Raw genomic sequence first — 16660 nt, 5'->3', positions numbered from 1 at the left:
TAACTATCATTGCAGGTGTTTTATCTTTATGTAGCATCTTAGGATCCCCATAAAAGATAACCTCTTAGGCATGTTAAATTTAAGAGTCTTGTTTTCCCCATGACATCTGCCATCAAGCCAAGAGCCTTGGGATCCTATACACACAAGACAATTGGAAGCATCTACTGAAACCTATGGATTCAGATGGCAGTGACCTAAAGGGGGTTATCCAGGATTAGAAAAAACAGGGTTGGTTTCTTCACAAAACAGCACCACACCAGTCCTCAGGTTGTGTGTGGTATTGCAGCTCCGTTCCATTGAAATCAATAGAGTCAAGTTGTAATACCACACATAAGACAGGCATGGGGCTGTTTTTGGAAGAAATTAGCTCAATTTTTTCTATTCGTAGATAACCTTTCTTATATATAAGAAAGCGCTAGGACCGCTTTTAAATGCGCAGTCTCCATAAACTGGAATGGAATAGGAATTTATATGGCAGAACCATCTGCCGTGATAAATCCGCCACATACACGGTGCAGCAGAAACTCATTAAAAACTATTTCCGATAGGAATTTGTCTGCTCGATACTGTTCTGAAATTCTGCTGTGTGAACATACTCTTAGGCTACATTCACACGTCAGAATTTCTGCATGGAAATTCTGTGTGTGTTTACAGCATTATTAACTTTAGGGACATTCCACAGTCCCAGTCACACTGCAGAATTTCTGTATTCATCTCTCTGCTAGGAAATTCTGCATTCCACATAAAGAAAGGTCCTGTCCTAAATTTATGCGAAATTTGGTTGTGGAGGCCCATTTAAGTGAATTGGGCTTATTATAAAATTTGTTCTAATAGGTTACAGACTTTAAAGGAAACTTACTATAGTCTATAGAATTCTAGTGTTAAAGGGTTATTCTGGGCAAAAACATTTTATTCCCTATCCAAAGGATAGGGGATAAGATGTCTGATCGCGGGGGGCCCGCTGCTGAGACCCCCCGCGATCTCGCTGCAGCACCTGCATTCTATGAGGGTGCTGAATCTCAAGTTTCGGAAACCTCAGGGTTTCCGGGACTGGGGACTTGACATCCTGCCACGCCCCCTCCATTCATGTCTATGGGAGGGGGTGTGACGGGCGCCACACCCCCTCCCATAGACATGAATGGAGGGGGTGTGGCGTGACGTCACGTCCCCAGTCCCGGAAACCCAGACTAAAGACGCAGTCCCCGCGTAGAATGCGGGTGCTGCAGGGAGATGGCGGGGGGTCTCAGCAGTGGGCCCCCCACGATCAGACATCTTATCCCCTATCCTTTGGATAGGGGATAAAATGTTTTTGCCCGGAATACCCCTTTACTAGAAGTGACACATCTATATTCTCCTTTTATAAGGAAAATAAGTAGCAAGAATGTAAAACCTTATATCAAAACCTTAGTTGGTATATATCCCCATCCCCAATCACTTACTAGAGAATATTGGATGTAGACTAGAATGCCAGCTTTTAAAATAGGTTAAAGGGGTGTCTGGGTCCCTAGTTCCATTTACTTTATACAGCTGCCTGTGAAGTCCCGTTCTTGCAGGAACTGGCTGAGGTGGGTCACTGTTGCAGCCAATGATTGGTTGAGAGTGGGCATTTCCTGCATGAACAGGACATCGAAGTATGAAGAGGAGAGCACCAATGACAAAGCACCATTCAAATTGAAGCAGCAGGCAAGGGGGACTGAGTGAAAAAAACACTTAAAGTAAATGACGAGGAACTACTATCACCACAATCTAGGAGGAATTCTAAAAGTAATGTTAAATCTAGAAATTAATATTAAAAAGTAAACAGGGCATAATTTCCCCCAACTATTTAAAAAAAAAAAAAAAAAAACTACAGACTAACCAACAATATTGTAGAAACCTTTCAAAAAAACAAAAATGATCTATTTTATGCCATTATCCACTGGGGCACAAAAGAGGGGTTGGACTTAAAGAAACGATGGGGCTCAAATCAATCAATTTGGCCTACCACAGACAAAGAGGGGGAGGGGAAGGCTCCTCATGCAGCTAGCTATCTTTCAGCCAGACACAAGACAATGATAAAGTGTGTTATATGGCTGATCGAGACACATTTTTATATATTTCAGGTTTAATTTTAATACAAGATAAAAAGTATTAAACAGCATGTTAAGTGCTTCTTTAAAACTAGAAATATCAACTCTAATTTTACAACATAAAAAGGAAAAAAAAAAAAGAGTAGTAATGCATCAATAATAAAAACTAGTGACAAAAAAATGTTTACAAGCTACATGCATTATATGAGAAATATGTTACTATAGCTAAAAGTTCATCGGAAGCTTCGTTCACCTATCGAGAAAGTACCAATGCACGTTTAAGACAAGTGGGTTCCACTTCTAATGGGGCAACTCTGCCCTGATTAACTGGAGTTGGCAGATGTGCCTTTCATCTCTCACTCCAGAGATCAGCCCTGTCACTATGAATTAGTAGAACTAGCTGAGATGGAGGGCCAGGGGCTTTCCCACAACCCAAAATCAGCAAGTCTCCAATACGGCTCCAGCAAAGTATGAAACAAAATCTATAACTGCTGGCTGCTCGCTTCCTGATGCATTGTTTCATTTGGCGAATTGGTGTATCTTCATTTCAACTAGCATGAAGGATAAAGTGCTTGCTTCATGAATAATACAGGTGTTGCTCGGCAAATCTAATTCGATACACTGGAACAGTTGAGCAAAGATAAAAGATACAGAATGAAGGATTCCACCATGACATGCTGCTGGTAGACCTTGGACCAAACTAAGATTGACAGTGTATTAAACTTGTTTTTTGAAAGACTGTCTTCTGACCAAATTCATGAAAGCTGGAGACTGTCTGGGAAATAAAAATGTGTGTGCTGAGATAGAGGGCGGTGTGTTTAGTATATATTTAGTGGAATGGTATTGCGAGATTTGGAGCATTTCTAGGATAAGAGCATTGCACCCATCTTTCACTTTTTTTTTAAAGACCTGTGGTCATTTTTAAAATCGCTATGTACTTGCATGTATAGATTCCTTAGGAAAGGCTGATCACACACACCTTTTTACAGTTTTTAGATCTGCCCCCCTATTCTGGAGTCATGCAGTGTTTTATTAATGCCTGACAGATTACTGAATCAGTCAGATGAGCATTCATAATTATGAAGCGCTGGAGTTATGGGTGGGCTTATTGGGCCAGGAGCGGGAATAACATGCATACACGCAGCATGCGCTTCCCTCGCTTCCTTCTGACATAGACAGCAGGCTCTCAAGACTGATTACCAAATAAAACTATTAAATATAGTGTTCCTATTAGACACTTTCCCATTCACCTGCTTTTAAAATTATCAATAAATATTTTCAAAATGGAATAGAAAAATCGGCCACTAGGTGGCGCAGTGCTGGTCCCTGCTTCAATTAATTCAGTAAGTTTGGTCTCCTCCCGGCCTGGCAGGAGACCAAACTCAGGAAGTGTTTCTCTGTTCTGAGCTTGATTGACAGCTGCACAGAGCCTCACTACAAGCTACACAGAATGAAAGCTGCATAGACAAAGCTGAACAGACTGAAAGCTGCCTGCACAGAACCTCACTGAAAGCTGCACAGACAAAAAGCTGCATAGACTGAAAGATACACAAAGCCTCACTGAAAGATGCATAGAGCCTGAGGTCTTCTATTCATCACAGCGCTTCAAAGATGTGAGGGCAGAAGTGGTCCCACAGCAGGCTTCAGTGATGTCATGCCTGCTGGGGAACACCCACTTTCTCCTGCTGGGAGATTGCACTATGTGAGCAAGAATAAAGGTATGATACAGAGCTTTTTAAAGCTCTGAAAAAAAAAATTAACAGCAGGAGGGGTGTTAAGAGTAGTTAGGAAACCTATTCTTAGTTAGTTTAGGAAAGTTTATTTCGTGACAGGTGCTCTTTAAGTCATGTAAGACAGGAATTGTGCAAGAATTCTGGTGCACTTGCATTAGTTAATATGGAATAATATGTGAAAAGTATGTTGGAGTCAGAAATATTAATTGAGTAAAATAAAAAGAGATTAGGTAGAACTGGAGGAGAAAAAAAAAAAAACAACTTCTCCCCTCCAACAGAATAGGGTAAGTGTTGAACCACCCCCCTGTGATCTCCTGCCTGGCACCTCAGCTCTCTGAGAAGAGCATGAGATACAGACTACACACACTATGGGAGCGCTGGAGAGACCCCAGTATTGTACTCTGTCAACTCTGGCACTCTCATACAAATTAAAGCAGTGCATACTGTCTGTAGCACATGCTCCTCTCAGGGCAGAGGCGTAGCTTGTAGCTTTTGGGCCCGATGCAAAATTTGCAACAGGGCCCCATATGCCAATTCTAATAATTATCACTTATGGGGAAGATGTGCTTTGGGGCCCCCTTAGGCACCAGGGCCCCAGTGCAACTGCTACCTCTATAGCTACGCCCCTGTCTAAGGGAACCGGGGCATCAGGCAGATGATCATGGGGGGTCCCAGCCTATCCCCTAAGTTGTTTTTTGCCAGAATACTCCTTTAAAGTTATATATTCTCAGCAATGCTTTGAGCAGAGAACTGTCATGACTATTACATAAGATCATAACTACCCTATAAGATCCTCCATTTATTTCACTTCATGAATTTTCATAGACCAGAGGTCTATTGCAGGTAGATTTACTTGTTTCTAAAGGGCAAAAAATAAAGAAAAGCAGGTACAGAACACATTTTCAAAAATGGTGAGGAAGCAAATATAGTTCCATGGTGAGAGCGAATACCGGAGGAAATGGTAAAGTTGGGAAGCCTGCCAGAAGGGTTGATGTCATGGTTCTTGAGTAGCAATTATTTGTGGTGTCGTTTTCCATCTTCTGTCTAGTATTAGGTGTCAGACTTGTGCCTTGTTTGCATTGCATTACGTTCTAAAGGGGATTGGGTCTCTTCCTAGCAGAAAGGCTGGGTTGTTCAAGTTGGAGAAGGGCAGATAGAGCGCAAGGAAATAAGAGTAAGACTACTTAAAGTGTGGGTCATATGAAACCATGAAATTACATCGTGGGTGTTCTGTAAGACATTTAATATTCCTATTACGTAATACTATGCAAGTAATTTTTTGATAATGTCATTTTAATTACAAGACTGCAATATTTCAGGGCTTCATAAGGAAAATATAAAATGACAATATTTTATATTTCACATATTTACAGTGGAAGGCCAACTTCCATATGTTAGCAGTGGAAGGATATTAAAGAGGTTTTCCTTATCCTACAAGGCTTTTAGTGCCTAGTCCCACTTTACTTTTCATGTGTGCATAGTTTTAGTCTATTAGCTATATAATTTGCATTATATTAACATCAGAAATATTTCTTTTCACAGCCCCATGAAGTTATCTGTAATAAAAATATAAAAATAAAAAAAAACTTGCTGGAAACAAAAGTACATTTGGGAATAAAGTTATTCCTGGCAAAAGGGGTTACCGGTATTTCTAATGAATGTACATAAATTCCACCTTCCTCTGTTTAAAACCAGCTGACCAAACGGTAGGGCCCAAGCAAATTCATCAACAAAAACAATCCCGAAACCAAACATTTTAGAGTTCAGTATGTGGACAATGCTGAGACAATAGGAGGCATAATAAGCTCATGGTTTTCCCTTGGAGAGTAGCAATGAAAGTCTTAAAAGTTAGTGTTCTCGGATCACACAGCTGTACCAGGAACAGTAAAACAGTCAAAAGCAAGCAATGGAGACGTTCCCATCTCACAGATTGCATGGTATGTGTGCTCACTTGAACTGTTTACATCTGACAGCAGCTGTCTGCAACTGCTAGAATACCAATGGTAAAGTCAGTGACAAAGTAATGCAGACCCCCTGGAATCCAACACTCATTTACTTATCCAAACTAAGAGAGGCCTCCTTACATTGTTTCAGTTTTTGCCTCTGAATACCAAAGTGACAGGACATAAATTTGCCCTATCCCACATATTAACACAGGTAGGAAGACATACCACATAAAACACACAAACTGCAGATACAAATATTAAAGATACAGAATATCACATGCATCCAATTGTAAGAAATAATGCATATTCTTCTTTTCTTCCGAATAAATTAAATTTACAAGTAAAACAAGATATTCTTCACAATTTATAATTTATCCTTGTAACGGGATACAGCAGGTGGTGGATCCTCTGGGGCTGTGTGGATGATGACGTTAGCCATGCCAGGGAGCGGAGTCTAAGGTGCCACTGGTTTTCACCAGGTCGCTACCCCTGGCACGACTCGTCCACATAGGTAGCTGGGAGGTGGCGTGGCACAGAAGGAGACTGGCAGGACGTGGCAAGATGGCAGTAGGTCAAGGCAGGAACACAGGTGCAGGGTAGGGAGGTAGCAAGGAACAGGTACACAGTAACAGAGACAGAGACACAGAACTTTCACTATGGAAATAGACAACCAAAGATCCGGCCAGAAACCAAGGGAGGAGTTGATATTCAAGGACCAGGGTGCAGGTTTAGACAATTAAATGAGCACTGGCCCTTGGGAGGCGGGGCATGCGCGGTGGGCTGCGAGGTGGGAGGTGTGTGGCGGGCTGGGATTCGCATGTGGGCGCATCCCGCGATGCGAATCCCAACCCCGCCGGCAGCGGGGACATGAGCAAAGAGCGCTCACGGCCGACGTGTCCGGCCAGAGCACAGGCGTTACAATCCTCTCAACCATGCAACCTATTTTAGAATGTAGAAATAATCAATTTTTTTCTGTTCTCCCAAAATGCTCAATGCAAGACCATGGACCTATATCAAGTTAAACCTCTATGCATCGATCCCTGACCAATGAATCCTCCACTTGATGCATAAATGACCACTTTAGGCAAAAGTGACAGCCTATTCTATTCCTTGAGATCCTATTTTAAAGATACAATTCAACTTAAAGGGGTTGTGCGCTGCCCCCTTCCCATAGACTTTCAGTGAGGGGGCGGGCGTGACGTCACGAGGGGGCAGCCGCGAACACGGAAGCCCGCACACAGCGTTCGGAGTAATGAACTTAGGGACGCTGCGAGCAGAGCTCCGAAAGGCAGGGCATCGCACAACCCCTTTAATAGAGATGATGAGAGGAGAGAGTGTCACCACCATTTATGGATACTTACACTATAACTGAAGATATAAAATAATGCTTTTTGTGAATGAATTATCTTCTGATGGCCCAGTGTGAACTGCACCAGCTGCTTTGTGAAATGATTTGGGTGGCTGAGATATTAAAAAGGTGTTTATTTAAGTGCTGAAGGCCTAAGTAAGTTCTCGCCACATAATCACCAGCAAGCAATGTTAACTAGACTCAATGTTATCTTCTATAGCTGTTTAAAAATCTGGTGACTCATGATTAGTGTTGCTCGCGAATATTCGCAATTCGAATATTATTCGCGAATATCGCATATTCGCGAATTCGCGAATATAGCGCTATATATTCGTAATTACGAATATTCGTTTTTTTTTTTTTTTTTTCTTCACAGTACACATCACAGTGATCATCCCTCTCTGCTTCCAGCTTGTGTGGTGTAAAGAAGGCTGTAATACTACTGTGTGAGACTGGCGCGCGAAAATTCGCATATGCGAAAATTAGCGTATGCTAATTTTCGCATATGCGAATTGTCGCGTATGCTAATTTTGTATATGCTAATTTTCACATATGTTAATTTTCGCATACGCGAATGTTCGCATATGCGAAAATAAAACGAGAATATAACGAATATGCGAATATTCGCGAATATATGACGAATATTCGTCCATATATTCGCGAATATTCGCGAATTCGAATATGGCCTATGCCGCTCAACACTACTCATGATATGGTTTATCTGGTTCATGTAGACATTTTCAAGTAAAATTGGGAGAAATAGAATATAGTCTAACATATGTATGATAAGTATACAGATCTTTGAAAAACACAGAATTTTCTTAATACTCAAAAAGTGTGCAATTTTGTGGGGCCATAAAAAAAAATTTTTTAGGTGAGCATCAAAGGCAAAACTGTTTTAGTCTAATGATCACTGCTGGAGTCAAGTGACCATTGTGGGGGGTGTTCCCAGTAAGAAGTGGCCTGTATCTATCAAGAGAGGTCCAAGGAATGACAACGGGTCAACAAGCAACAGGTTAATGGGCACCTAAGGCTTACAGATGCACTCAGAACACAAAGGCAAACCCCAATCTGGTTCGATCCCACAGAAAAGCTACTTCAGCACAAATGGCTGAAAAAGTTAAAGCCTTAGTGCTATTTAAATTAGGAAATGTGTTATGTTGTGCTGATGTATCAATAAAGTTGAGAACAGTTCGGGTCCCTTTCGATTGTTATAGCTGCACCACGCTTCGCTTGCTACCTAAGAGCTTATAATATATAAAGCCAGTCTTGTGCATTGAGTGCCAAACCAGGCAGTTAAGCGCCCTACCCTGTGTTGGAGGAGGTCTGAGCATCAAGACCCTCCCCGATCTTAAAGGAGAAGTACCATGGGGACCATCATATCACCTATTCAAGAGATTGGGGATAAGCTTTAGACTGCGGGGGGGGGGGGGGGGGGGGGATGTTCCAACTGCTGGGACCCTCCGATCTACTGTACAGGGTCTGGCTCTCCCCCGAAGCAGCATGTCACAAATCCTACACAAAGTGGGCGCCACCACTCCTCCTCCATATATCTCTACGAGAGTGCCGGAAGTAGCCGAACGGCTCTCCCATAGACATACAGAGGGGGCATGTGGCCTTCACTTTGTGCAGCAGTCGTGATGCACCACTCCCGGGGAGAGCCGGGGCCCAGTACAGGAGATCATGGGGGGGGGGGGGGGGGTCCCAGTGGTTAGACTCCCCACGATCGGAAGCTTTACCCCTATCCTTTGGATAGGAGATAAGTTTCTCCCCATGATATATCTCTAACGCTTGACATATCTGTTTGACATGTCAAAATATAATATAAATGACAGTAATGCTTTAATTCTATCTATCTAACTAAAGACGAAAACACATACATACACACAGACGCATGTGGAATCCCAGAAGTTTGGGCACCCATCCAGAATGCATTAAGTGTTACCATTCATGATATAACCACATTCTCACAATTCAGATATGTTCCTAGAAGTAGTTATGCTTTTCTCTAGAAATGAAAACATATGTGCCATGCTGTTCTGCTTCAGCACTGCAGGAGATCTGATATTTATTTAACAAATCCAGCTCTACTCTGATTCTAAATGGTTTGGTGTGTCGTGAACTGCTGCTTATTTGATCTACTTTGAAATTGATGAATGGAGAGAATGGGTGTATGTCCACAGTGCAAGTAGGGAACGGAAATAGAACCGCAAATAAAAAATAAATGACCAGACATGGGGCAACAAATAAAGGAGAATCCCTTCATTCTTGTGCTAAATTCTTAACTTTTAAAGGAGATGTCAGAGATTAGAAAAATACAATAAAAAAAGCAATCATGACCCAAGTGCTGTTTCTGGGACAAATTAAAAGGAAAACCACCATCTTCCTATACCCCTTCAAATGTCCTATGATGAGGGACAATTAACTCGAAAGATACTTGAAAAATAATATTGTGAATATATATATTACGTTTAAACAGTGTTTTCCCCAATACATTGAGGGAGATATTCAAAAACTGCTGTAATTTCTGTTACAGCAATATTAATTACACTTTTTTCAAAGGTCTCGTGTTCAGGAGTGTGAAAAAAAAAACTACTTGTCCAAGAGACTAAAATGGAGCACAGTCTACTTGTCCCTGAGGCTAGTTTTTTTGAGGCACCAATTGTACTTTGTAATGCCACCTTTCCTTTTTCCATAACTTATGCTCTGAAACAAAAAAATATATAATTATTTGTGAGGTGAAATTGAAAAATAAAAAATGCTAAATTTGGGTTTTTTTTTTTTTTTTTGCAATTCACCTTGTGGTCAAACTTACATATTATTGTGATACTTTAGATCAGCCCGATTACACCAATACCAAATTTGTTTAGTTTCCGCCATGTTTTACTAATTACATTTTTTTAAAACTTTTTAATAAAAAAATAAACATTCCTGACCCAGATAACATTTTAATTTTTCCTAATACTGGGCTGTATGATGGATAATTTTTGGGCCATAATCTGCTGTATGTATCGGTACTATTTTGGTATTGATCAGACTTTTTTTTTTTTAACACTTTCTACTTAGTTTTTTCTGGGGTATGATGTTATAAACAAAAAATGCAATTGTGTGATTTGGTATTTTTTTTTTTACATTAATGCCATTGACCGGGATATATATAATCTTATTTTTTAATAGTTGGGACAATTAAGCATGCACCAATACCAAATTTGTTATATTTACATATTTTTTTCTATGGAAAATGGGAAAACTGCCCTGCTTGCCCGATACTGGGCTAAATCTATGAAAAATGACCCTGCCCAAGCATGGGGCGATAGGATTTCCACATCCCTGTGTGCTGCTTTGAAAATATGCCCCTTTTGGGTTTTTTTCCGTGCCAAAAATTTACACATTTTTGTTGCCTCTATATTGGAATTCTAGCGGAAACATCTCACATAATATTCCATGATTACTAGTGTTCATGCAAGCGATAACTGTATAAATAAAACATTTCTAGGGCTTAAATGTGAGTTCATAAAAAAAAAAAAAAAAAAAGTATTTTATTTTATTAATTTTTTTTGTAACATTTTCCAATAATAGTTATTTCTCTTTCAATAATTGATTAAATAGCACCCCCCCCCCCCCAAAAAATAAATAAATAAATAAATAAATAAATACATCCATTTCTGTTTTTTCTACACTAGCAAAATCTGGTGGGAAGTTTTTGATGTAAAATGGACTCTCACCCCTTTGAAAATCTCCTATAAAACATTACATTTACATAGCCACGCCCACTTATGCTAAACTGGTGTGACTAGTGTAAACCTTGCATAATTCTCACGTAAAACACTTTCAATATTTGATGTAAACTTTTTCACGACAAAATTTTGTCACGAAACACGAAATTTTTGATGTGAAGAGTTTTAAATATCACCCCCATTGTGTATATATTTTTTAGTCTTACTAAGGGGCAATTATCTTACCGCTAACATACTGCAATACTTCTGTATAGCAGTATATTATTGCCTGTCAAGAGTTATACTAATGGGATATTGAGCCATGCCAATAGGCATATTCCCAAGATTATTGTTGTTAGACCAACGATCATTTTTTGTTAGGTTGCCATGTCAACTGTCCGTATCCTGCCATTACATACATGTGGTCTGAAGGCATGTTCCGAGGGCCCCTTCCTTTGTCTAAAGGCCAAGATACTGTGGTTGATATCGACTGTGGCATCTATGGGGTAAGATGTCCAGAATCTAAGTTATCTCTGATCGCAGCCATTGCAGCTGGATGTCAGCAGTATGTGCCTCAGAAACTCAAGAATGCGGGTAATTTGTTTTGTAATGTAATTTCCATCAAGCCATTGTGAAAACATATTAAAAAATAAATTGCAAAGACGACTGCAAATACTGGGGAGTCTACATGTAGCTTCTACTGAGCATTACTGCAGAAGAGTCTCTTGGAAGTTATAATCCACTGTATTAGAATAATTTAGGAGGCAAATCAAATATTTAAGATATCAAATATTTATATTTTAAGTTTAAAAGCATATGTTAAAAAAAAAAAAAAAGCTTCTGCACAGATTTGAGTGTGGAAAAGGATATCTTTCACATCCTGCAGAAGAAATCTGTTTGGGATCCATATGGAAACTGACCTGCAGTGGAGATTTTAAATCAAGTTGGATACAATGCAGATTTATTGCAGATGTTCCCCATTAACTTCAATGGAGTAGTCAAAATCCACAGCAAATCTGCAATGAAATCTTTTCGTCGCAAATGTTAACACTTTTTTTAATCTTTATTTACAATTTCTGCACTGAAATTCATAAAAGCAAATTCGCAGGAAAATCCACAATATTTGGTTTGGATTTGTTGCTGAATTTCCGCAACTCTGAAGCATGGCTTCTTCTCCAGGTGTTATCCAAGATTAGAAAAACATAGTTGCTTTCTTCCAAAGACAGCTACTTTGGTTGTGTGGTATTACAACTTGGCTTCAGTTTGCTTCAGGAACTTAACTGCAATATCTCACACAAACCGAATAAAAGGAATGGCGCTGTCTCTGGAAGAAAGCAGAATCACAGAGTCATTCCATTCATTTGCAATTCCTTACACGATCACTACTAAATGGAAATTTAAAAAAATGAAGAGGTCACAGTGCTCGCCTTAGCACTACAAATCATTTAAACGGGTGGTCAGTGGGGGTGCTGGGAGTTAGACCTCAGATCTAATATTGGTGACCTATTTTGGAGATAAAACACACCACTAAGAAGCTAACACTGAGAAAAAGTGCACACTATTATAATATTATCAATACAAATAGTTATTTATTATACATAATTTATACAACAAATTACACATATAGTATACAAGAGACAATTAAAATCAATTAGCACAACTCTGGAGAGGGACCATGAACCCCCTCCCCCAGGAAGAGACCCAATCCTCAATAACATGCTACAATAGCTTCCAACCAGAACAGGTGTAACAGTATTAATAGTATTTCCCAGTGTCTGTAATGGATGTAAACAATGTACACTAAGATAATAACAGGTCTATCAATAAAATAATGATGTATATACAATAATCAAGCCTGTCCTAAGCAATACCCAAAATGTGCACATACAATGATTATCATAATCGTAGTACTAGGCACAGAAATAAGAATGGCACGCCAGACTGGTGGAAGTAGTACGAAATGAAGCGGTGGATGGAGCCACGCAGAAACCCAACACGTTCTGTTGCCTAGCGACTTCCTCAGGGGTGTTGTGCCGAATTAGTCCCCATATCCAATAAATATAATTAATAATAATATATATATATATATATATATATATATTCTACACACACACACACACACACACACACACAACATAATTACACAAAATACCTGGCAGGTGAAGTTCCCCACACACCCCAATGGCGGACGCAGCATCTACATCGACTTAATCCTCATTTCTGGTACTCGTTAGACTTGTTGGCTACGTCAGCATGAAATCTTGCGAGACACGAGATCCACATCTTGATCTCATAATATATATAGCATACTGCATAATGAACAAATCTCGTGCGGCACACAAGTCTCGCAAGGTGCACATTCTGCACCCTGCATTCACAACATAATTTGTAATGGATAATCCATACATGCATCGTACCTCATTGCAGTGCGCTTACGCATACGCTGTCACCACGTCATCTATTTTGGAGATAAGTTATCTATTTTGGAAAGCTGAATAAACACTTTATTCATGCTTATAGTTTATATAGTAAAGGGTAGACATATGCGAAAGGTGAATAAGGAATGTGTAACTTCTGGATTTAGGACTGGTTTTATTTTATTTATTTTTTTACACACCTCAAACATCCACTTGCTGAAGGGTCTCTGCCATGTCTCCTTCTCCAAGTGAAGATAAGCATTAAAGAGAATCAGGTAAATATATCTCTCCAAGTACTGCAGGCTCCTTAACTGAATTAACTGCAGTTCCTTCACATTTTTGGCTGTTTTAATCTGTCAAAACAAAAAGAAAAACAACATTTTGGTCAAATAAAAAAATAAGATGTTAAAACAAAATTGAGTAATATTAAGGTCATGTTTTCCAGGTAAAAGCCAAACACTCAGTATTTCAATTGCCCCAACTGGGACATTTTAACCCTGCACCCAAAATGGACATTTTAACCCTGCACCCAAAACAGAAATTTTTGGGCAGGGTTTTCGGCACGTGTCTGGTTTGTGAAATTGTTCCACCAAAATCAGGACAATTGGTAGCTACATAACTATGTCATTGCACGTTGTTCTAGAGGAATGGTCTACAATTTGTGGATCTGGCTCTCAATCTGTAGGAAAATGACACCAGGCACCCCTGACTACAGGCCACCAGAAATTCCAAATACACAATTAATGTATTGTTTCATTTTTTTCTATTGAATAAAATGTTACATTTTGATAGGAAATTTGATCATTCCATATGCAGTAAAAATTCTGTTTGCAAAACTGAGGGATTTCAATGGATTCTTTTATTCCTTCTCAGAATTCCAAGAGATACAGCGCTCCGTGCATGGGGAGAGTCTGTGCATCAGGAAGGAGATCACAAGCATCCCAGGGGTCGGACCCCCCCTGTGATCAGAGACTTATTCCCTATGCTGTGAATAGGGGATAAGTCATCCAGTACCAGAATACAACTTTAAAATATATATTCTAGTGGGTACAAATTTATATTATAGATCAGAGAACAGAGCAGACCATGAGCCCCAAATAATGTTACCCCTCCCCTCCTTACAAAATGCTGCCTGATCACATAAAGGAGAGGTCTCTATAACTCTAGATGGTTATACAATACATAAAGCAGTATGACCTTGAGGAATGGAAGGACTTAAATGTTTTTAATTGGAAAACTTCTTTATCACCCATCCATACAATAAGTGATAAATGTGTGTCACTGGGGGCCCCACCGCTGGGATTCCTAATGATGTTACATGGTTCTTTTCAGAACAACCATGGTAATGAAAAGTTTAAAAGGAATAGCATTCAAGCATGTATCTTTCTACAAAAGACCAAACAAAACCCTTAAAACATTTAAAACCAATATATCTAGGCAGGGGCATAAGTTCCAAAACCAATAAACCCCCCTCCAAACCGCTCCAGATCAAAGTCCTATAACACGGTTAGGACAATAAATATTTAAATATAGGCCCTGATTTACTAAGAATGGAGTGTAGGTTTCTTTGTGGGTTTTAATTTCCTACAATTTTTTTTCCCACGGTATTTACTAAGGTTTCAACACATTTAGCTTTTTTTTTTTTTTTTTAAATACACATGCTCTGATCTGTGGGGCTTTCCTCAGCTCAAATCCACTACATTTTCTGAGGAAACCTTAGTAAATATGTTGGGTTTTTGTGAAAATGTTGGGGGCACGCCCCCTTTTTGGTGGCCACGCCCATTTCCACAGGTGGCCACGACCCTTTTTTGGGTTCTCTCAGTAAAATAGAGAGCTAGTTGTTTTTTTTTTCAATTCTGTCGCAAATTTTGGTGCACATACTGGCGCAAACAGAATTTTTTATCAGGTTTACAATAGTAAATCAGGGCCATTGTGTCTTATGACAGGTATGCAAACCAATAGGATACAAAAGCAGATCTCATTCCTAATATGTGAAAAAAAACACCCAGAAAAAAAGCGCCACTACAATAAAGTGCTTATAACTGCACAAAAAAAATACACACACAACTTGTCCGTAAGAATAACATATTTCCACACACAATAAGGTCAAGGATAGGGTGGGAAGGGGTGTAATGCCTAAACCCTATTATAGCCCTCATCCTATTTCAGGACTTCAATCCTAGGGAATAGGTTTTGAAACTTACCATGCAACATATTAAACATTTTAAAATACACCCCGGTGTATGTAGATATATTTTTTTTGGTGTGTTGTGTAATTTATAAAAATCAAATATATGTTGTACTATTAATTATGTGCACATTTTCTTGCTGTATTCTCTTTTGTTGGTCAATATAAACTGATTAAACATAACATTTCTCTACTACACTCTTAAGGGATCTTTTTTCTTGGGACAATACATTTGGATCAAGGTGTCTAAACTTGTCTGAAAAATACTTTGTTGCTCAGTTACAGAAGATATTTAAAATGCAATAGTCTTTCCGCAAAATGATTCCACTATTACTTCTTGATATTGATTTAGCTTAGGCGTTACATCGTGTAAACGGTACAAAATAGGGCAAAAAAGGGAATTTGCTTGAAACACAAATTGCTACATGTGTTAAAGAAATTACCGCTTATATGAAGACTCTGATGAGGATGTTAGAGGCTTATTTTCTGATGAAATATATATTATGGTAGGCTGTGAAATGCATTCAGATTTGCTGGAAGGCTGCCATCCCAGCAACCGGGGTCCCATTAAACCTCACAACTGTACTGCACAGTGTTTATTTTGTTTAAAATATTTTATTAACAGACTGCCATAGATTCTTGGTAATTAGTTTCCATCTCAAGTTTTATCCTTGTGCGCACACTACAGTGTATTCTATATAGTGTGTCTGCTGACTACACAAGGACAAAGCTTGGCGACATGTAAGATAACAAATATTACAGTAGAACTAGCAATGTAGGGTCTAAGCTTTTACCTAGTAACATATTTAATGTATTTTGTTATTACATATATGGGGAACTGTATTTGTTTACTATGGTCTTTTTATGGAGCAAGAATATTTTCAGCAGCTATGTACAGAGAATGTGCTCTCAACATCCGGTCACCACTGGAGATCAATGCTCACTTCCCTACGTTGCACAGTCAGGTCAATTTCATAGAAAGCCAACCAAAATTCAATTTAGACATATACAGAGCAAGTATACAGAACTAATTATATACATAATGCTACAGGATACAGGGGGCGATTTATCAACATCAGTGTAGAGGAAGAGTGGTGCAGTTTGCAATAGCAACCAATTAGATTGCTTTTGAAAAATGTAAGAAGCGATCTGATTGGTTGCCACGGGCACCTGGTTAACTTTTCCTCTACACAGGTTTTGATAAATCTTCCCCATAGAATTTATGATTCCAATGGTAAACACA

The 16660-nt window shown here is 39.2% G+C and overlaps 1 protein-coding gene across 6 annotated transcripts in view; it reads right to left on the bottom strand.

Annotated features, from left to right (window-relative positions):
- Window positions 1-16660, bottom strand: part of PALD1 (phosphatase domain containing paladin 1) — a 323546-nt gene that overhangs the window by 9162 nt on the left and 297724 nt on the right. For all 6 annotated transcript variants that reach the window (XM_056530501.1, XM_056530504.1, XM_056530500.1 and 3 more), the window contains one exon: window positions 13430-13582. In XM_056530501.1, coding sequence (XP_056386476.1) covers window positions 13430-13582 — 153 coding nt within the window. The remainder of the gene's footprint in view (window positions 1-13429; window positions 13583-16660) is intronic.

Source organism: Hyla sarda, chromosome 7 (assembly GCF_029499605.1).
Source record: "Hyla sarda isolate aHylSar1 chromosome 7, aHylSar1.hap1, whole genome shotgun sequence".
Lineage (NCBI taxonomy): Eukaryota > Metazoa > Chordata > Amphibia > Anura > Hylidae > Hyla > Hyla sarda.
The sequence above is the reverse complement of the archived record's forward strand: the minus strand, read 5'-3'. Positions and strand labels throughout refer to the sequence as shown.